This window comes from Seriola dumerili, unplaced genomic scaffold, assembly GCF_002260705.1.
Source record: "Seriola dumerili isolate Sdu_G_001 unplaced genomic scaffold, Sdu_1.0 BDQW01000025.1, whole genome shotgun sequence".
NCBI lineage: Eukaryota > Metazoa > Chordata > Actinopteri > Carangiformes > Carangidae > Seriola > Seriola dumerili.
The window spans coordinates 19,315,629-19,337,471 of NW_019174280.1; the positions used below are offsets into that span (position 1 = coordinate 19,315,629).

The following is a 21,843-nucleotide window of genomic DNA, read 5'->3' on the forward strand; positions in this document are numbered from 1 at the left end:
AAGTATGTACAAGAGCCCCGACCATGAAGAAACCATGATCAGACAAATACAGATTCTCTCAAAAGAGCATAAACAACGTCCAGTCAAGATGCACGTACAAGTGTTTAAACTTTAAACTTTTAATTCACAACTGTGTTTTGAATTTTGTCTCTGCTTATACTTCCGCAGGTCAATGTTGAGAAAGAGATGTTGCTCTCAATAATAATAAATAGTTTTCTAAGATTGTTCCAAAATAATAAATATATGCAAACATTTGCAAAATGAAAATGGCTGGAAAATGAAAAACTTCAAATGCAATTTAACGTATGATGAAAGAAATATATAGGATTTATGAGCCAAGCAAACATTTGCATTTGGTGCTAAATCAACACGTAAAAGAGTCACATTAGGGGCCAGACATGCAGAAGTGTCTCGTCATGCACAAAACCCTTGCAAAAATCATTTGATTGAACACATACATGATGCACAGTAACATAACAGAGCATGCAGATATGTACTGTACAGCACTCTCACAGCTCCACACTGTACCAGAGAGCTCCATTAATATCACAGACACTCCGCCATACACGGTTTTCATGATGTCTTCCTCTGCGCCTGCTTTTCCACGGTCCTCAAAGGAATTCAGTGTCAGATCGGAGAGAAAAGTGGAGGGTTGTGCTCACATGTTGCTAGGGAACGACTCATTCTCTGTGCCCACTCAGCCTGCAGACAGGCAGCGGGACACAATAGCAGCTCTTCGAGCAACAATATGACCACACATACAGGAGCTCCGCTGTCTGGCTCGGCCGCTCTGGCCTTGGCAGAATTGGGCAAGCGCTTATCCTGGCGGATAAAAGTTTTCAATTTAGCTGTTGAATGGAACCCGTTCATCTTTTGTGCAGAAATTCAGCATCATTTAATTTGATAATTTTCAAAACAACATTTATGTTTGTTCCTGATTCAGAATTTTGCTTAGAGAGAAACTGTATAACTGTTGCTGCAGCTCATACTCACAATACTACACACTTAGTGTATATATCAGCAACATATATTGTTGTTACATCTGTCTACGTATCCTGCTTTACTGGGTTTTATGTTTTGATGGAGTGGCTGTCCACATGCAGTGACAAACAGTCTTTTATTTGATCCCAGAGTTTTGATGGCTGATGTCATGAGTCCGGTGAAAGGCTTCTTTCATCCTCTGAGTCATATTTGCTCTCATGGGATTATTGTTCGACTAACTGTGGACTGTCTCTCCTCAGCATCTCCAAGTTCGACGAGCGCAGCGCCTTCCTCTACGTCCTCCACAATGCAGAGGACTTCCAGATCTATTTCTGCACAGAGATGCACTGTAAAAGGTCGGTCCCTCTGCATCTGTTTGACATCATTAAGCAAGTTCAAACAGTTAGTTAACATCATAAATCTTTACATGATGTGACAAAGAAAGACTTAGTATCATTTTCATGTGACTTTGGAAATTGTATTATTTGTGTAAAGAGCCTCTGTGAGGTTGAGCCAATCAGAAGAGAGGAGTCTCTGAGCCTCTCTTCTGATTGGCTGACTGTTTTCTGAGTCATCGAATAGAAATATAGCAGATTTCAGGTAAAAACACTCAGAGAAACCAAATCTTGCAAGGTTGGATGGTGGGTCCAGGTGGGCGGGGCTTGGGGCATGACTGAGAGTGGTGACTGCTTTGTTGTGACATCACAAAGTTACAGAAGTCCTGACAGCTGGTTTTAAGGCTCAGTTTCTAAATGCAGACTGTGTGCATTTCTCTGTGGACTGAGCGCTTTGATATTTTCACAGTATTAATATAGAACCTAGACCTGCTTTATAATCAAGCAACACATGGACACTTACATTTATATAATATGGCACCTTTAAGACATCCAGTTATGTGATTGTGACTCAGATATTACTGTAGGTGCCACTTTCTGATAATAAATAAATGATAAATAATCGCTTTAATGATAGTTTATAAATCATTTACTAAAGCTTTGTAGGTCACAGATTATCATCAGATTAATTTGGATCATAAAGATGCATGTCACACAACAAAGACCATCATCAGCTCCTTCCCATTACGGTGAGATCATCTCTTCTTAAGTTGTACCCATCTCTACAGTAAAGTTCAGGCACTCTTGTCAGCTCTGCACTCAGGTGGGAAATCTCACACCTCCGCGTCACCACCAAAGCACCTTCTTTCATTTCGACACCACCTCGGTCCTCGCTTAGTGTTCAGACTTGTGACTCTCACATCAGAGGCTCCCGAGCACTTCCAGTGCCATTATCTGGAGTGTGAGAGTCAGTGAGTCATGCCTGCTGTTGTTATGATGCTGTTTTCCTTTTTAGCGCAGAAGTAAGAGGAGTGGCAGTGGGATGGGAGGGGTGAGAAGGAAGGACAGGAGGAAGGAAAGAAGGAAGGAAGGAAGTGTGTGTGCGCCTGTGTGTGTGTGTGTGTGTGTTTGTGTGTGTGTGTGTGTGTGTGTGTGAGAGACATGCTGTGTGTGCACACACAGGCACACGTGTGTTACTGAACACCTGCAGGCACGCTGTGTGTGACAGCATAACGAGACAACTAATTCACAGCTTGTGTGTGGGAGTGGTAAAGGTCATTATATGTATGTATATGTGTGGGAGGTGTGCATGTAAACATAGTGTAACCCTTTCTCGATGAGACCAGCAGCTAAATAAAGCTCCTCAATCACAATATGTACTTAATGGATCTCAGACAACGTGCGGATCCTGTTTATTAAATGTCTCTGAAGTTTATTAATTACAGATGTTATAGATAAAATTAAAAAAAACATACGAGACAAACAAGTTTTTTGCTCTACTTCTTTATGAGACACAGAAAAATATCGTTGATGTTATTGATGTCAGGGCTGTAAGACTAATAAACTTTATTTACGCCTTTTCAAAATAAAGTTGCTTTATATTGGAAAAACTGGAACATTTAAATGTTACTATAATATAAAATCAGGCAAATAAAAGTGATATATATATATATATCATAAATACTTTACATTTTTACTTTTGGGCTTTTTATGTATTTTTCTAGCCATAGGTTTCCATTTATACAAACGTTACAGCAGAAATGACTGGAAATCAGTGGATGTCTTGCACAGAAAGAATGGATGTATTCTTTCTGTGCAAGACATCCACTGATTTTCCATTCTACATTTCCATTATCACATTTTTGTGATGTAAAATGAAATGTTGGCATTCTCAGCTTTAGGCTTTCCTTCCCTGTCACGCTCATTATAAATAAGCCTGGGTATAGGAGTGAATCAGAGAAATGCCTTTATGTAAATACGTTGCAGTCTTTAAGTATTTAGGACAAACGTTGTATTTTTGCTGTGTTGGTTCTTCTCCAGCGTGCCGGCTCTGACAAGAAACAATAACTTTAAGGTTTAATTCGTTATATTTTGCTTTATTTTGAGGATGTTTACATCCATATTGGCCCCGTAATTGTGTGACCACACTGTTCACGAATTATGAACACACTGACGAACAGAAAGCGTCTTCATGCTGTAAGTGATCTGTGCTGCATGTTTGTATGAGACTGACCAGGAGTGTCTTTGGCAGATTCTGCGATCTGGTCAACAGCATAACAGAGGAGACCTGGAAAGGTCCGGAGGAGGGAGACTGTGACACTGACGCCTTAGAGGTGAGAGGACTAGTTTTACTTTTATAGTGGCTCAGTGCATGAAGTTGTATTAAACCTATTCCTGGACAGTTTCATCAGTGTCAACCTGCTCCAGAGCCAGTGCTCTTCTTCCATTAGTTTTATGTCCATATATTTTACCTAATAAAGTAAGATCAGTCTTAAAGCTAATATCAGATTCTGTTTAGATAAAGGAATCCTAACATTATGACCTTCAACAAGATGGATTTCCCTGCTGCTCAGATTAAGCAAACTGTGTACCGTGTCAGTCATTCAGCTCTTTATTTATTGCTTGTATAACAACAACATTTTGTTTCCCCACATTGTTTTGTTACATCCTGTCGGGTTTCTGTGGTGTATATATGTTTTCATGCACGTAGATGTCACAGGAAATATGATATCCATCAAAAGTTGAAGTAGAAGTAGTGACAGAAGAAAATCTTTCAACAATGAATTAGCATTGGACGAGTCCGATGTTGGTGCCAGATATTTAATTGTATTTCATGCTAACGTCAAAAGAAAAAGCACAGAATCAACAATGTATCTCCGTCGCTTTTTATAATATAAATCTGTATTAATCATGTATGAACTCAGGTTTTCCATTAAGCCCTTTTAATGCAGCGCCTCGTAATTTGCATTATAATAAGTGAATCGAATCTCAGCTGCAAACCCAGAGAAATGAGCAGGAACCAGCTGGAACAAGGCCTGAGCGTTTGCTCTCGTGCTTTGTGTGCTCTGACAGTATAGAGCAGACACCTGCTGCTGCATTCACCTGTTCCTCCCTGCAGAGCCTGGGGAAAAGAAAAGCTAATTACCCAAAACACTGCCGCACCCTCTTTGACTCAGCGTGGCACATATCAAATGTCTAACAGGTTACTCTCTGAGGTGGTTTTATATCCGCATTTGATGCCGCACACGAGCGATCAGGCTGGATTCGCTGTCAGTTAGTCTACAGCCTCAGCTGTCAACCTGAAACCAAGGTCTTCCTCAGCGTGTTTCCTGTAAACATTAATCACACGTTTCACAAAGGAAAAGAACATGAATTGTGCCTTTGTTACTGAGGAATCGATGCAGCAGGTTTAAAGTAATCGGATTACAAAATGAAAAGACCATTTGTTTAAAGTTAATTATCAAAATCAGATCATTTTGTTTGGTTTAAAAATATTTTTTTGGATCAAAATACTGACAGTCATTTTTTGATTATTTGATTTCTTTTTATTTATATGTGAGGAAACAAATCTCTCGTGCTTTACTTTGGTTAGGATTACAGTTGTCTGTATAGACATTTACTTTCTTCAGTAAAAAATACTGCAGCCCAAATTAGTTTGTTAGATTAGGTTTAATTTGTTGCAGCCAAATGCAGTTAATTAATAATTTACAGTAAGTGTTTGTAATCTGTAATCAAATAACCAAGACCTACAGTGGTGCAGGTCTTTATAGTGAGTGTTACTAATCCCTACTGTACATCACTTTAACTATTAAAAACGACTGTTTCATGCTCGTTGTCCTTGTTTCCACAGTACGACTATGAGTACGACGAGCACGGAGAGAGGGTGGTTCTGGGAAAAGGCACGTTTGGAGTGGTGTACGCGGGCCGAGACCTCAGCAACCAGGTCCGACTGGCCATCAAAGAAATACCAGAGAGAGACAGCAGGTGAGAAAAAAGACACCGTGTGTGTGTTTGTGTGTGTGTGTGTGTGTGTGTGTGTGTGTGTGTGTGTTTTTATTATTTATTCTGGAAGTTTCACAATGTTCCAACAGAGCTTTTACATACAGGTACACGCATTGACGACTCATTTCCTGTATCATTTTTTGCATTGCTGGCAGTGAGGCCTAACGGTGGTGATCAGTCAGTCAGTCTGTAGTTTCACAGAGACGAATTTCAACACCTGCTGGTCTGTTCGCAGGGACATGTGGTGTTGATATTCATGGTCCCCAGAGGACGAGTTTTAATTAGTTTAATGACGCTGTAACAGTCGATCTAACACCACGAATAGGTGAAATATTTTAATTGTCCAACAAGTTGGTCCATGCCAAGCCGTCTCAAGATATTAATGTTAGAGGTGTCGCAATATTGATGGTATTGCAATAACCACAATATTTAAAAAATGAAATGTTGATATCATGTATCCTGTATCATTATGACTAATTCAGTCTTAATGTAACTCAGATTATTTTTACAACACAATGTGAAAATGAGACTGATCAAAAACCACAGGTTAATTTCCTTCTTCAGAAACTGGATTGTTTACATTCATGTTTGCCAGATGGCAGTCTTTTTCTTCTTCTTCTTCTTCTTCTTCTTCCTCACATTGCGACACATATTTGAACGTTACCTCCAGCGTGAAAGCAGCAGCAGAAATATGTATTGCGGCGCCCACATGGTTGAGTGCATGCAGGTGCTTCCAGGGGCTCGTGCATATCGCAAACAAGACGAGGGAAATACTGAGCGTCCAGTGATTAATGAGAACATCATGTCCCTCTCTCTGATCTTTGTTCCTGTTTCTCTCTCTAACCTGTCAACTATCAAATAAAGGCAAAATGCCAAAAACAAAGACTCCACAGGGAACCTCCAAGATAATATTTATATAAACCGTCTGACGAAAAAAGGAAAATGCCATATTTGCACACAAGATATTTTGTAATCAAATATGCAGATTTCCATGCAATCTACTGAGCACAATAAGAGGATTGACTCTTTTGATGTGAATCCCCCCTCAGGACATATTTTAACATCTTTAGCCGCTCTCCTTGCACATGTTGTATTTATCATCCTGTGCACAGATTGAATTACAGCCCAGATGTAAACAGGTGTCTGAGCCGTTAGTGCCTCATCTTGTTGTGCATTAGTGTTGAGCGTCATTAGGAAAAGTGCCGCTTTCCTCCGACTGAGAGTGTGAGGCGCACATCAGCAGTGTCCCTGGTGGGTTTCTGGCTTCCAGTGCGCTGGTATCCGCTTGAGTGACTGGCTAGTGGAGAGCTGCGAAGGCGAACTCCCACCCCTCCGCCTTTTACTCCCTCCGCCGTCTCTCCTCAAAATGCCCGTCTCCCCGTGGTTCTGCCTACTCATCTCAGATTGCAAGGCTCTCTCACTAGACTAGATGATTCCACTGCCACACTATGTTCCACTAATCACATCAGCAAGTCAGCGGGGCGCTCGGCTGCCAAGAATGTGGAGAATTTGGATAAATAATTCAGAAGAGGATTGAAATCTCAAGACAGGGAGAGAGAGAGAGAGGGAGAGGGAGTGTGATTCATGCAGAGAGCTGAATGTGAAAAGAAAATGCTGGCAGGCAGCTTTCACAAAACAGATGTACCTGCTGTTGTGATCAGATATTAAGATGCAGCCTCAGTGTTTTTCTAGATTGGTCTTTTGGCTCTTGGCTCTCGACGCATTGTCAGTAGTCATATATATCTGTCGCTCTGAGGAAAGGACACGGAGGAGTTACAGTGTCATCTCCCCATTTCTCTTCTGACAAACACACACTTAGATCATCAGTCAGTTCAGATTTTTTTTATTTATTATTATTAGTAATTTGAGCTGAAAACATAATGGAAAATGAACTGACAACAATTTTAACTTGTTTATTTATTTATTTTATTTTTTTAATGGACAACTTCACTGCTGGCAGGCAATTGTGAATATTTTCTGGGGGTTTATTATAAGAGTGATTTAATATCTTTGGCTTTTCAAGTCATCACCTTGAGTTTGGGATCTTGTAATTTGCTGATGTATAGACCAAATGATCAGTCGATTAATAAAAAAAAAAATTGGTTAATTGATTGATTCTTATTTGAATCATTTAATGGTTTTAATTTAGATATCTGTGGAGTTTGGCCATTTTAAGTTAATGCCCAGTTATAGTTTAGTTATAATGGTTATGTAGTTTGGGAGGACATGGCTCGACCCCTGAACCCAGGTTGCATCAGGAAGGGCATCAGAGACTATGTCAGTAATGTAGAAAGTAATGTAACTTAATGTCTAGTCTCAGTACTTTGGATATGGTACGTCTCCCAATACAACTGCGACCCCTCAGCTTTCACAAATGAGTCATTTTAACAGACTCCACAGGAGATTTGATACTGAACCTTCAAAAACACAAAGATCTGTAAGTGTAGAGATGATAAAGAGAGAAAAAGGGAATACTGTCTACTTTTTTAGCTTTCAGTAGTTGTCACTATTTAACCTCCTGTATTATTGTATCTGCATGAAATCCAACACTAGTGCTTTTAAAGCCTCATCTACATACAGTATGTAATTGTTCCCGTCTGGCTTCTTTAATGCAGGTACTCTCAGCCGCTCCACGAGGAGATCGCTCTTCACAAGCACTTAAAACACAAGAACATCGTCCAGTACCTCGGCTCCATCAGCGAGAACGGCTTCATCAAGATCTTCATGGAGCAGGTCCCTGGAGGTGAGACACACCTGTTGTCGCTGATAATGCTCCTACAAAGAGGAAACCAAGGAAATAAAAACACACACAACTTGATTTTATTGTCAGACCCCCCCCCCCAGCCCCCCACCCCAAAAAAAAAGTAATAACCAAAAAGTTACTTCAAACATTTCATGAACAATAATTATTTTTTAATACGAAAACCCCCAATAATCACACTACTTAAACTGCTAATAAACTAATAGAGAGCGAGATACAGACTTCATACTCACTGACACTCTGAACTGCAGACTAATCAGTGCCGTGCTGCTAATCTCTAGTCTAGAGTGAGCGTATTAATCGTTGTTGTACTTTGTCCCGCTGTGTGCAGGGAGTCTGTCGGCACTGCTGAGGTCTAAGTGGGGCCCCCTGAAAAACAACGAGCCCACCATCGGCTTCTACACGCGACAGATCCTGGAGGGGCTCAAATACCTGCACGACAACCAGATAGCACACAGAGACATCAAGGTAACTGAACACAAGTTATTGTACGATTAATATTCTTTGTATTATCTTTGTGGCATCGTTGCTGCGTCATGCTCAGACGGATTGTGTAGAGAATTGAGGGAAAAGACTATTACACTTGAACCATCTTAGAATTTATTACCATTGGTTTATATTTTACAAGGACTTCACTTTCTTCATGATAACGTTTACACTGACTGTTACCACCACTCTTGTGTCAGATACTGTAGGTCTTTCCCCGGGAATAACACGCTGCTGCAGAGGAGATTTGCTGAGATTTTGTTATAATAAGTAAGCATGAATAGTGAGACTTAGAGGTGCTTAGAGGTGCAACCACCTGCAGAAACTCAACACAAAAGACGTCAGTCCTGGCCAGTGGCCACACTGCGTGACTGACATATGATCTCTGGGAGCATCACTGCAAAAACACAATGACAGTTTTAAGAAAAACTAAAGAAACGCATGAGAGGGACAGACTGCAGAACACCTAGGACAGATTAGACGTTTGTAATGCAAAGGAATTTTTCGTAAAGCTCATTTCATTACAGGAAAACTTGATCTGCTTTAAAGGATCAGTTCACACATTTTCAAGTCTGTCTTGAAACAACGTGTACAGTGAAACACGTTCTGATGGTCGTAACCGCTCCTCCTGTTCATACTGGCCTCACTAGTGTGCTCGCAGTGTACAGTAAGTGATGGTGGACAAAATCCATGGTCCTTATTCTGTTCATCAGATCAAATAGGAATCAGAAGAGAGCCTCCTCTCTTCTGATTGGCTCACTGACCTTTTGTTACTAGAGCTCCAGATAAAAGCCTGAGAGAGGAGATTTAAAACCACATTAAGATGGTTTTTAGTTCTTAAAACTACAACTATATCTTTTATGGAAATCAGCATTTCAAATATGTGTAAAATATGGCACTTTTACACAGCACAAAACATGTACAGAAGAATAGATAAAATATAAGGCAGGTTTATTTGTATAGCACATTTCAACAACAAGGCCATTCAAAGTGTTTAACGTAAAACACAGAGGAAATTAAGATTAACATAACAAGAAATAATACATCTACCCACCCAAAGATAATAAGATCCACGAAAAGGAGCTGCCACAGACACTCACAGACGTCTGTGGCATTTGTTTTTGCACTTTTGGAAACTCCGTCCCCGTGGCTCTCCGTGCACAGTCAATTGGATTTGGTGTGAACACATAACAGGAGCGTCCTAGCTGCTCACAGCATTTTGGCATTTTGTTTATAGCTCTTTGGCTACAATAGTAATCCTGACTTCCCTTTTTTTTTTTTTTTTTTTCGGATCCCGTCCCCTGTTTTATCTCAGTTAAAACAAACAAACACTGATAACGCCTCCATCACAGACAGGTCGTTAGGGTGAGCAGCGTCTTCCCCAAGCGTCCACCTGATTTAACAACACAGTCATATAAGCGCCATTAGCAGCACGTAAATGTTAATCACCTTGTTTTGGCTGGGAGCCCCCCCCCCCCCTCCTCCCTCCTCCCACACACGTAATGGTGCTGTGTAACCTGCTGTTTGTCGCTTTGCAGGATTTGTGAGCACCTCACATTATCTCAATACCATCACAGTCATGGAATTTAAGCAGCTAAACGGGTGTGTCTGTTCTCATGGATTGTCTTTTCAATCTGCAGGGTGATAATGTTCTCATCAACACCTACAGCGGTGTCCTGAAGATTTCAGATTTTGGCACATCCAAGAGGTTGGCTGGGATCAACCCCTGCACCGAGACCTTCACAGGTACGCTCTGACCCTCTGACTGACAGATCTAATGCTGGATTTGTCTGCTAAATTCCCCGAAGTAGACATTTTCATGAAGGAGCAAGGGGCTAAACTTTCAGAGACGTCGGGTCTTGGCGTGAGTCCGCGGTCAGCTCGGGCAGGTTGGTGCCCCTGTGATGCCACCGCCACCACAGCAGTCAATCGCAACTCAGTTTGACCTCTTGCATTGGGTCATCTGGCAGCTGATTGGAGCAGACAGGGACTTACCCTGGAAGGTGGAGCTCTTTCAGGAAACTGGGCTACTCCTTATTATAGCCCGGGCCGGCTATAAATGTGTCCCTGTCTGTTTTTAGCTCAGCACACGAGCCTCTAAAAGCAGCTAAATACGCAGGCAGTGGGCTATTATTAGAACAAAAGAGTCCTTTCAATAGAAGATGAAAATGTTACTTTGGATTGAGCAGTGATTATGTGACAGCACAGGGAGAGAGGCCATTTGCTGTTGCACACACAAGGCCATAAGCCCTGTTAAAGCTTTTGTAACCCGCTTGGTCATTTGAAAGAACTGTGTCATCACCTCAGGACACAGGCAACGTATAATTAGGCCTAATGCAAGCTGTTTTTAGATTTTACATCAGTTTCTTTCACATGCTGTTGGCGTCACTTTAATTTAATACATAATCTGAAGGTTTATCTGCAGTTCTTATTTCGTCCTTAGTGTTGTATGTGGAGCTGATGCAGAGCGAGTTAGCTACAAAATGCACAGAGAGCAAAAGTGCATTTATTTTTCCAGAAGCACAGAGACTCATGTAGACCGGATGTCATTAAGATAAGTTCACGACGAGCTTTTACCGCACATTTTTGACACAGTAATTTAGTCAATGACTAACTTTTTTTTTTTTAGGTTTGTGGGTTGATATATCTGATTAAAGATATCTGATTAAAGGAGCTATTTGTAAGTTTTGCTATTGCTTCACAGCTAACGTTGCATTAACAGCCGTTTACCTTCCAGTCTTCCCAAGCTTCAGCCATTGTTGTGTTCACAAGACAAGAGGTTATAATACGTCCTCTGAGCAGCGCTACTTCTTCAAGGCAGCCTGGACATTACAGTGACTCAGTATCGGAAAATGACGAGACTAGCTGGTTAGCATGCTAACTTCAGTAGAGAAAGAAGTGACAGAAGTAAAAGCAAAACAAAAGGCTTGTTTTCTACCGCCGGAGACAGCTCTTGGTGATTAAAGGAATGAAGTTTGATGCTGAACAGACAAAAAGAGAAAAAAAAAAAGAAAAGAAAGAAAAACACAGACGCTAGTTAGCTTAGCTTAGCACAAAGGGCTGAAACAATGGGAAACAGCCTGTGTCTGTTCAAATGTTACAAATCCACAGTTTGACAATGAAATGAGTTTCTATCCCAAAATGTCACCTATTCCTTTAATGACAACCTTTGCGAAATCTAAAACCATTAGCAATTTATTAATGAAAGTATGTTTAACAACCCCTGCTGAAACACTGAGAGCCTGCAACGCATACACCCCATGTCATCTAGGTCTGTCTAAGTATTTCGTATGTTTTTCTTATGTTGTTTTCAGGCACACTACAGTACATGGCTCCTGAAATTATAGACAAGGGTCCACGGGGATACGGTAAACCAGCGGACATCTGGTCTCTTGGCTGCACCATCATAGAAATGGCAACTGGGAAACCACCTTTCTATGAACTGGGAGAACCACAGGCTGCCATGTTCAAGGTGAGGGACACCGGTGGTTACGCATCCCATCATCCCACTGGGTAACTGTTATTTTTAACAAACAGGGTGTAGAAGAGATGGTTAACAGCTGCAGGGACTTCATCCAGAGAGTGTTGGTCACCCGTGGTGATGAACAGCTGTGCCTCTGACATTTCAACAGAACTCAGAATGTGGTCAATTTTCATGTTTGAAAGCTGATAATTGCTCCCCTGATACGCACGATATTTCCTAGTCATCACACTTTTTAAGATGTTGTTAACTTGTCAGCTGAAAGCTTTACCAAAAGTGAGTTGCAATCATCTTATTCATTATTATCAAGTGCACAGAAACTGAATTAACCACTAACTTGTCCTGGCACAAGGCTGCTGAAGGACTAATTACTAAATTAACCTTCTGACTAGCTGTCACACTCCCAGAGCTAGAAACAGTTCTCCCTTAGACTCCATGATGGCACCAGACAATTAGGTTTATTAACTCTTAAACTGACGCACAGTTAGAATGGCACATTAAAAGTACAGAAAGCAAATGTAGTGTGTTGTTCAAGGCTTTTTCTACAAGGACACTTCAAATACGTTGTCAGTTAATCTATTGCCTCATGCTGCTCTCTGTCTGTTAAATGGCTATTTTCCCTCAGCTGACCTTATGAGAAAGACGCGATTAAATAAAATAATCAACAACCCTTGTGTCTGCACTTTATCAGTTCCCCTTTTCATGGAGATAAAAACCAGTGAGTCAGCTGTTGTGCACCTGCATTGTGTTGCCACCTGCGTGCTGTAATGTGATCGAGCTCAGTAGAAACTCTGTGCACAAGCGTTTGTTTGGACACAAATGAACGTGTGTAGCTCATTGAGAGGAAACCTTGAAGTTTCCAGTTTCTGCGTGCATTTGACTTTGTTTGAAGTGTGGTCGCTTTGGATGGAAATGTAAAGTGCTACACACCAATGAAATATTCTTCTTAGCCATATGTAGCCCATTAAGGGCAGTAAATATGTTTTAAGGGTTGTCTGAACGCCATTATCGCACTGAATCATGGAATTTTCCATACAGTGTGATTTAATTAAAGGGTGTGTGTTACTGTGCTGAATATAAACAAAACATAAAAGCAGATACTGAGATCTGCTCTTAAATGTTAGGTGCAATTAAATCCCCTTCATCTTTCAGACGATCTCATGTTGTGTCTGCACTTTATACGGCGTGTAGACTTTTCCCCCAGACAGTGGAACTTCTCAATACACTCTTCACTCATCCCTGTGGAATGTCTCAAGGGAGGGGCATCTCCCTGCTAATCTTAAATCAACATTCCTTATCAGCTACAACAGGAATTTCTAGCGTTGTTATTGTCATGAGAGTCTCATGCTTGAACTTTGAGCGTTACTGCTCTGAGCTTGTTACCCAAGCTAAAGTCAGGCCTGAAGCGCAGACTCACAGTTCACCAGGTAAACACTCACTTAAGCTGTCTCCATGCAGTTGATTAAATAATTTACCTTGAGGGCAGGACGTCTCAGAGAGTTCGCAGAAGCCGTGTGATTTCAGGTCTTTATTTGAAAGTTCGTCAGGGGGGCTCCTTCTGCTGCAGTCTGAACTGAACTGTGTGTAACTTTGTCTGCAGGTGGGCATGTTTAAGATCCACCCAGAGATCCCGGAGTCCATGTCGCTGGAGGCCAAAGCGTTCATCCTGCGCTGCTTTGAACCCGACCCGGACCGTCGTGCCACTGCCTTCGACCTGCTCACCGACGAGTTCCTCACAGTCACCAGCCGCAAGAAGAAGAGCAAGAGCAGCTTCACAGGTGGAGTTCAGTTCAGTTCTGCAGCTGAGATGTTTTCTGCTTTAGTCTTTATTTGCATCTTCAGTAGCTAAGCTTCCTGACTGTGATGTAATCGATAATATAATTAAATATGTGTGTTGTGAGTGTTTGTTAATAATCGCCAGCTGCTCCTTATGGACAAAGTGTTCATCTGCAACCTCAACAAACCTTTAAAGGTCCATATTTGACACTTCTCCTGTGTTTTATTTGAATCGTTGATCCATAAGAAGATTTATTTGTAGTTTTAAGAACCAAAAACCATCTCAGTGTAGTTTTACATCTCCTCTTCCAGGCTCAGGTCAGTGAGCCAATCAGAAGAGAGGAAGCTCTGAGCCTCTCTTCTGATTAGCTGACTGTTTTCTGAGTGATTGAATGAAAATAAAGCAGCTTTCAGGTCAACACTCAATCAAGGTTGGATGGTGGGTCCAGGTGGGCGGGGCTTGGGGCATGGTTGAGAGCGGTGTTGTGACATCTCAGAGTTACAGAAGTCCTGATGCAGGTTTTAAGGCTCAGTTTCTAAATACAGGCTGCGTGCATTTCTCTGTGGACTGAGCGCTTTGATATTTTCACAGTATTAATATAGAACCTAGACCTGCTTTATAATCAAAACAGACATGGAAATCTCCCTTTATACAATATGGGACCTTTAATCTCCATTGTTTGGATTTCAGAATAGCCTCAGTTCTTGTTGTGTTTTCACCCTGAAGAAGTAATGCTATCATGCGCCCTGGCACCAGCACAAAAAGATTATAGAAAAGCTTAAAATCTTGTCCGTCACTGTGTACAGGGAAATGTTCTGTTTTGTCCTTGATTAACTGCTTTTTTATGTTTTTCTCCCACAGCTCTGTCTCCAGGGTCAGGTGAGTTATTTCACTCTCTAAACTTCATCTCTCACACATATTTACCACTAGAGGGGCTACTTTATAAACAGGACATCAGTTCCAAGAAACATCTGCTTGCCCTCAAGAGGATGTAGGCTACAGTTTTCATTTTTCTTCTGCCAGCGGTTACCTCCCTCACACGACTCTGCCCTTTCCAAGAACTCCGTTGCACAACATGACCTCTTTCCAAATTCTTGAATGTCTTTATAATCCCTGTTTCGTAAATTACATGAAACAGTGATTATGATAATGTCATTTCCTGCCAAATACATCAGACAGAGCTAAACATGATGATAAAGTAGCATCTATTTGAAGCATTAGAATCCAGTTTTCACTGTCTTGGAAGCTTTAGCTCTCTTTGTGAAGAATAGCCGGTACAGAAAAAATCTCCTTCTGTGCTACACGGTAATACATCACATTATTAGTGTATAAATGATACATGAAGCACCAGTGAGGTTTAATTACATCTTGCATTCGCTGTCTCTTCAGAGTACCTCCGCAGCATCTCTCTGCCGGTGCCCGTGGTGGTGGAGGACACCAGCAGCAGCAGCGAGTACGGCTCCGTCTCCCCTGACAACGACCTCAACACCAACCCCTTCATCTTCAAGCCCAGCGTCAAGTGCTACAGCGAGAGGGATGTCAAGGGGCCCAGGTCGCTCTTCCTCAGGTAGCAAGTGGTGCCCGGGCATTTTATTTTTTTTAATGTCAAGTAAACGGGGTCAGAGCGGCCGTTTAGTAAAAGTCTGACATTTATTCCTGACATGATGCTGTTTTGTTGATTAGGTTTTCACTGCAGTATTGATGATAATACGCTGATTTACTCCAATGCAGAGGTGGTTCCCAACCTTTTTAGCTTGTTTTGAGTCATTTTTCCCTTATTTTATTTGCTGTTAAAAAACAAGTCATTTTCATCAATAAATCACTTTATTCGTCCCCAGTTGGTTGTGCAGCAGTGAAACAGAAAGAAACACGGCACATAAAACACGATAGAAATACAAAACTGAAATGGAAACACAATTGAAAATATTTCAAAATAAGTGGTGAAATATGAATAAAAATATAAAGTCATAACTTTTTCCTCACAGAGTTTAGTTGAGAGATGGCTGTGTGTTCGCCATACCTGTTGCATAGATTCTGCATCGCTGCCTATCTGTTAAAGTTTTTGAAGAATTTAGTTTGTTTTGCTGCAGCTAAATGAATGATGTCAAAGCCAAGACACAAGTTTTACATACATTCTGAGTTTTACTTGCATGTTTGTTTGAAAACTATGATGTAGGAGCTACATTATAAGTGGAAAATAAAACTTTGTTGTGGCAGTCCAAAAAGTTTTCTTTTCTTTTCTGCTCAGCATTCCTGTGGAGAACTTCGAGGACCACAGTGCCCCTCCGTCTCCTGATGAGAAGGATTCAGGGTTCTTTATGCTTCGGAAGGACAGCGAGAGGCGAGCCACCCTGCACCACATCCTCACAGAGGACCGGGACAAGGTGGTGGCCAACCTGATGGAGGCCCTCACACAGGTTGGTTATGAGAGGAGCTAGAAATGTGCAGTGTCAAATAATAAAAGCCCTCATAACTCCTGTATACCTCATCTGTTTTCATCTTCCTCTCCCACCGCTCTCACCTCCCAGGGCTCTGAGGAAATGAAGCTGAAGCCTCAGCTCATCTCCACCCTCGTGGTCAGTCTGGCTGACTTTGTGCGCATGGCCGACAGGAAGATCATCGCCAACACGCTGTCTCAACTAAAGCTAGAGCTGGACTTCGACAGCAGCGCCATCAGTCAGCTGCAGGTCGTGCTGTTTGGCTTCCAGGACGCTGTAAGTACTGCACACAAAAACGCTGCGTCACATCACAGAGCCAGAAGGTCATGGTATTTATTTTATTTAATCTCACATCTCATCCTGCTGGGTTAATGAATTATTGATCAAAATATTATCAATCAAACTAAAACAACCCAAACCCAAAATACTCCACATCTATCTGCTTTCTGCATCATTTTATCGGAGGCTCACATTTAAAACTGCAGCAGCGACAAAACACAAACTGTTCTTTTGAAGCTTTATTTGCTGAGATTCTCCTCTCCTGCACCTGTAACATGTGATTTTCTTTCTATTATCAATCCCCCTATCTGTAGGCAGAGGTGCTCCTAGCCTCTGCACCGACCATGGGCTCTGAACATTTCAGGATAATTGTTGTCATTTTGCATGAGCTGCAGACGGCAGCAGCGCTGTCGTGTTGCTGCTCCTCCTGCACAGTGATCTGACAGCTAACTGTGAAATACTTGTAACCTTTAAGTGAGGCAGTAAAAAGGTGGGGGTCTGTCAGGAGTAATTGCACATCGTGTAAAAAGGCTTTTCTGCTCTTCCCCTTCAGAGATGCAATTGTGCAGATGAAATTGCACTAGAGCAAGTGGTTGTTTTTGTATGAGGAAGAGGTATTGCATAATCCTGTAAGAGGATGAAGCTCTGATGCCTCCTGTTGGTCATCAGTGAAAACAATGTAGAGTAGAGGAGGGAGAAATTCATGCAGCCAGGAAGATTCATAGTTTGGTTTGTAGAGCACAAGTTCAAAAATTCAATAATTGACTGAAATATCTTAAAAGGTGTGCAAACATACAGTAGAATGGTGCTTTAAAGATGCCTTCTGGTCAGTGGAGCAGAGGATAATGAGAATAAAAAGGAACAATAAACTATATTTTAAAATACAAGACAAATCAAAACATAAACACTATTAAAAAGATCTGGAATATGAATTTAAAAATCTTGCAATTATTTGAAATGTATTCAGTATTAGAATACAGTATGACTTTCTTTCTGACTGTGGAACCTTTCACATTTCCAGGTAAACAAAGTGCTGCGAAACCACAACATCAAGCCTCACTGGATGTTCGCTCTGGACAACATCATCCGCAAAGCTGTGCAGACCGCCATCACAATCCTGGTGCCAGGTAGTGTCTCGAGCAGAGCGCTATGATAATAATATAAACAGAGAGAAGCAGCAAATCCTCACATCAGAAGCTGGAACTGACTTCATAATCAATCGAAACAGTTCATGAATGATCAAAATTGGTCTAAATATTCTTATTGATCGACTAATCAACTTTAATCTTTTCAGCTCTAATACTACTTTTAAAGATATATTTATGATTACTTGTCAGGAAGCTGATCTTAGTGCAGCATCAGAATCAATGATATTTTCCATACATAACAAATAAATCAAACAAAGTGCATCCTATCCATCCTGTTGATCATCATTGTGTCTTGTGTGTGTTCAGAGCTGCGGCCTCACTTCAGTCTGGCCTCAGAAAGTGACCCGGCCGATCAGGAGGACGTCGACGACGACACTGAGCCGGAGGGAAACTCCGCCCACCAGAGCCGGGCTCCTCCCATCGCCGCCCACGACGACACTGTGGCCACGTCGGGAGTCAGCACGCTCAGCTCCACCGTCTCACACGAGTCCCACAATGCACAGCGCTCTGTGAGCATGGAGCTGGGCAGGATGAAGCTGGAGACCAACAGGTAGGCATGAACGTCTGCTGTAATCGGATAGATAAACCATTAGATGTGTTATTATCTGTTCATTTCTGATAATAGTCTGTGAAATAAAAACTCCTGCTGTGTTTCCTGCGACCTGTTTGACTCCAGGCTGCTGGAACAGCTGCTGGAGAAGGAGAGAGAGTATCAGGCCATCCTGCAACTAGTGCTGGAAGAGAGAGAGCAGGAGATCAGACTACTGAGGCTGCGATCTGAGCCCGCAGGTCTGTACTCTGATTTCATTTCTACATTGACTGTAGGTTATACTAGCCTCACTTGTACAGCAGCTACTGTAGAATGCATGAAAGCGCAAAGAAACATTCAAACATTCACCAAGGTTGCATCAGACTGTTTTCCCATCAGCTCACAGCTAAAGTAATTTATAGAAGTTGTTATAACAACAGTGCACATGAACAGAGCTTCTTCTTTTTTTTTTATCAAATGCCTCCTGACTTGCTGATGTGATGATATTGCTATTGAAGAAATGATAGCAGCCTCTCAAAAGATATTTATATGTGCTGCCATTTTTATTTGCTTGTGTGTCAAAATTGGACATTTGAGCCCAATATCAATATCTGAGAATTACTGCATATCAACAGAAACATTATATCATCAGATATTGACTTTTTACACAAGCCTTTTTGATGGGATTTCCTTACATTCAGTCAGTATAGAGTCATGATAAACATTATGTACAGTGCACAATACAGCGTTACATAACAATATGTTCTGAACAATAAACTTGACCGAAAATGACATTGTCATAAATTATAACTATAAATGAATCCACAACTTTAACAAAACATGTTAAAGTTGAATTATGAAGTCTATATAATACATGAAAATATATGCATAATAAAGCCTGCCGATTTTGATTTTTATGATTTTTTTATTATTATCGTTGTTGTTCTTTACATTTTGTTATGATCATTCAAATGTTTTATATGTAGAGGACGGCCCAGTTTTAATTCCCTTTGATATTTTTCCTCATACTAGATGTGATAATAGATGCAGTTTTGTTTTGCATATCTGCCAACATACAAAGTATATTTTACTTTTATTTATCTATTTCACTATTTGTGAGTCAATATTATTACAATGTGTATATACAGCATACTATATTGGTTGGGCTTTAAGTATTGATTATTACCTTAATTTGCATGGCATAGGAAAAAAAAAGTATTGAATAAGCAAAGTTCACTATGACATGTGCAGTAAGGTCATTTTTTTCTATCCAGTGCTGTATACGGTTGCTATGAACTCAGTGAATGAATAGATGATTTTGGCTACTGTGATGATGCAGCACAGTTTTTCTTTGTGGAAATGTCAGCTGATTGAGCTCCGGTGCGCTGAAGGAATGTGTTCACTCTCTTCTCTGGCAGACGTCCCCACGTCACCGACGGAGGGAGGGACGAGTCAGACTCCAGACAGAGATGAAGACTCGGAGCTGACCAGCTGGCTGAGGCTTTACGGTGCTGACCAGGACTCCATAGAAAGAGTGAGTCCCTGCTTTTATCTTCTGGAGCTGGACCATGACTACTGCGTACTTTATTATTCAATCATTTTGTCAGTTGTTGTCATGTGTCTCATTTATCATTTGCCATTTTTTCAACTGCATTAACACTGTACACGTAAGAATGAAGTTTTCTTGGATATGCCATGAATCTGTTAGAGTTTATTTAGGTACAAGAAAAGTATGTATGTTTATATTAACATAGTGACTTGCCGTTTGTGCCATCATGATTTGTCTTCAATCAGAGCTTTACCCAGAGCTTCTCAGGCATTTCATCATATTGTGGGAAATGAACACTTAAGACTGAGGAAGAATGTATTGATCTCATTTTATCCACTCTGACTCCTTAGATACTGAATGAGGAGTATACGTTGAACGACATCCTCCATGATGTAACGAGAGACGATCTGAAGAGTTTAAGACTGAGGTAGTACATCCGTTTTTTTTATTTTCTCTTTTTAAGATGATTCACTTCTGTGTTTATTTAGTTACAAAAATACATGATGACACTTACATCTGTAGCACGCTAATTGTCCAGAATGCCCACAGAAGTCTGTGCATAATGGTAGAGTTTGTATTGATGTATTTTCAGGTTCTTACTTTAGGTTTGCAAAGGCAAAGTTTGCACTTTCTCAGGATTTAGCAGGTAGCTAAACTGCGCTCACAAGCTCTGAAAGTGTTTTCACAGGTGGCACAGATTTGGTTCTGGATGTAGTTCTCACAGCCTTTATATGGCTCTGCTCAGGAGGTCGCACTAATTGTGAAGTCTAGGTTCAGGTGGGGTTGGCAGAGCTGTGGTTAATTGATCAAGCTGATCACATCACATCTGTAAACCTGCTTCTTAGCTGACTGTTTTAAATTTCTCCCATCTGTGGCATCTTCTCAGCTCATATTGTGTCATGTTCACATAAGAGTGAAACAAGTCAAAAACCAATATTGAGCCATTATAGCCATCACTATATGTGCAGGACATGTTCATTTCTGCTTTTGGCATCCCACAGTATAAAAAAGTACATGGTGGTAAACAGCAGTACAAGCCCTACATTTATAGAGGTGAGAGTGGTGATGGCATGCAGACAAGGATGTTAAATCATTTTTTGTGGAGACCTACTGTATAGCAAGCGCTGTTAGTACAGTTAGCGACAGTAGCCAGGAAGCTCATTGTCTCATACTAAGCACTGCCTGACTCTCAGGACAAGAAAAAACAGTCAGAAGTAATGAAATGTTAGAAAGGGGAATTGTGGGCAGCAAAAAAATGCAGCCTTTTTTCAGTTCTTGGAAAACCGAGTTATAGGACATACAGGATAATTTATGTACATACAATCTGCAAGATACTGTATTGTGCTGTATATTGTAACCTAACAGTCTTTTCACTGTTTCTTGTCAGAGGTGGGATCCTGTGTAAACTATGGAAGGCCATCACAGACTACAGGCAGAAGCCAACCTGAGGCCTTAAGTGGCGACAACCACTCAGAGAAGCCAGGACCTTTGTCCCATTAACTCAGTATTCTCCTCTTTACCTCAGAATTTATAAGAGCAAGACTTTTAGGAGAAGAACCTGTGTTCACCATGTGTGCAGAGCAGCTGTCCATTCATACAACAAAACTCCCTGACCGGTGTTCTTGTAGTGTTTTATAATTTTGAAACAAGGATTTTGGATATGAGGTCATTGTGAAAGCAACAATTACTAAGAAGTGCCACTAGTTTTGTTATGCCTGATGGACATGGCGCCGCCTTTTTGTTACAGGTGCGTTTAAAAATGACAATTTTGGTGGAAAATCTATCATTCAAACCTTGAAAACTGTCAAAACATTTTTCTCCCGTCTTTACGAGATGTCACGTTTACAAAGCTGGAGACTGACTTTTTTTCTAATACAAGCCTGAGATACAAAATACTACATTCAAATTCATCTGTACTAATATTTTTATCATAGGCATCTAGTCACTACTTTATTTAAATTGATTTTTAATTTAATTGTTATGGTAATCTGAAGGATGTCAATGCATGCCCTCTTTAATTTCTTTTTTTTTCTTTTTTTTTTTTATCAGTACTGAGACTTATTTAAATTGTGGATGT

The 21,843-nt window shown here is 40.9% G+C and overlaps 1 protein-coding gene across 1 annotated transcript in view; it reads left to right on the forward strand.

Annotated features, from left to right (window-relative positions):
* The window catches only part of map3k5 (mitogen-activated protein kinase kinase kinase 5), a 64,847-nt gene extending 43,030 nt beyond the window's left edge, over positions 1-21,817 (forward strand). Inside the window, exons 13-30 of the mRNA XM_022766415.1 lie at positions 1,242-1,337; positions 3,568-3,649; positions 5,167-5,300; positions 7,934-8,061; positions 8,411-8,547; positions 10,206-10,311; positions 11,880-12,037; positions 13,647-13,824; positions 14,685-14,702; positions 15,213-15,390; positions 16,072-16,240; positions 16,352-16,537; positions 17,562-17,667; positions 17,995-18,238; positions 18,365-18,477; positions 19,636-19,751; positions 20,117-20,193; positions 21,154-21,817. Of these exons, the coding sequence (XP_022622136.1) occupies positions 1,242-1,337; positions 3,568-3,649; positions 5,167-5,300; positions 7,934-8,061; positions 8,411-8,547; positions 10,206-10,311; positions 11,880-12,037; positions 13,647-13,824; positions 14,685-14,702; positions 15,213-15,390; positions 16,072-16,240; positions 16,352-16,537; positions 17,562-17,667; positions 17,995-18,238; positions 18,365-18,477; positions 19,636-19,751; positions 20,117-20,193; positions 21,154-21,214 (2,287 nt within the window). The 3' untranslated portion in view covers positions 21,215-21,817. The remainder of the gene's footprint in view (positions 1-1,241; positions 1,338-3,567; positions 3,650-5,166; positions 5,301-7,933; positions 8,062-8,410; positions 8,548-10,205; positions 10,312-11,879; positions 12,038-13,646; positions 13,825-14,684; positions 14,703-15,212; positions 15,391-16,071; positions 16,241-16,351; positions 16,538-17,561; positions 17,668-17,994; positions 18,239-18,364; positions 18,478-19,635; positions 19,752-20,116; positions 20,194-21,153) is intronic.
* Positions 21,818-21,843: the final 26 nt, after the last annotated feature.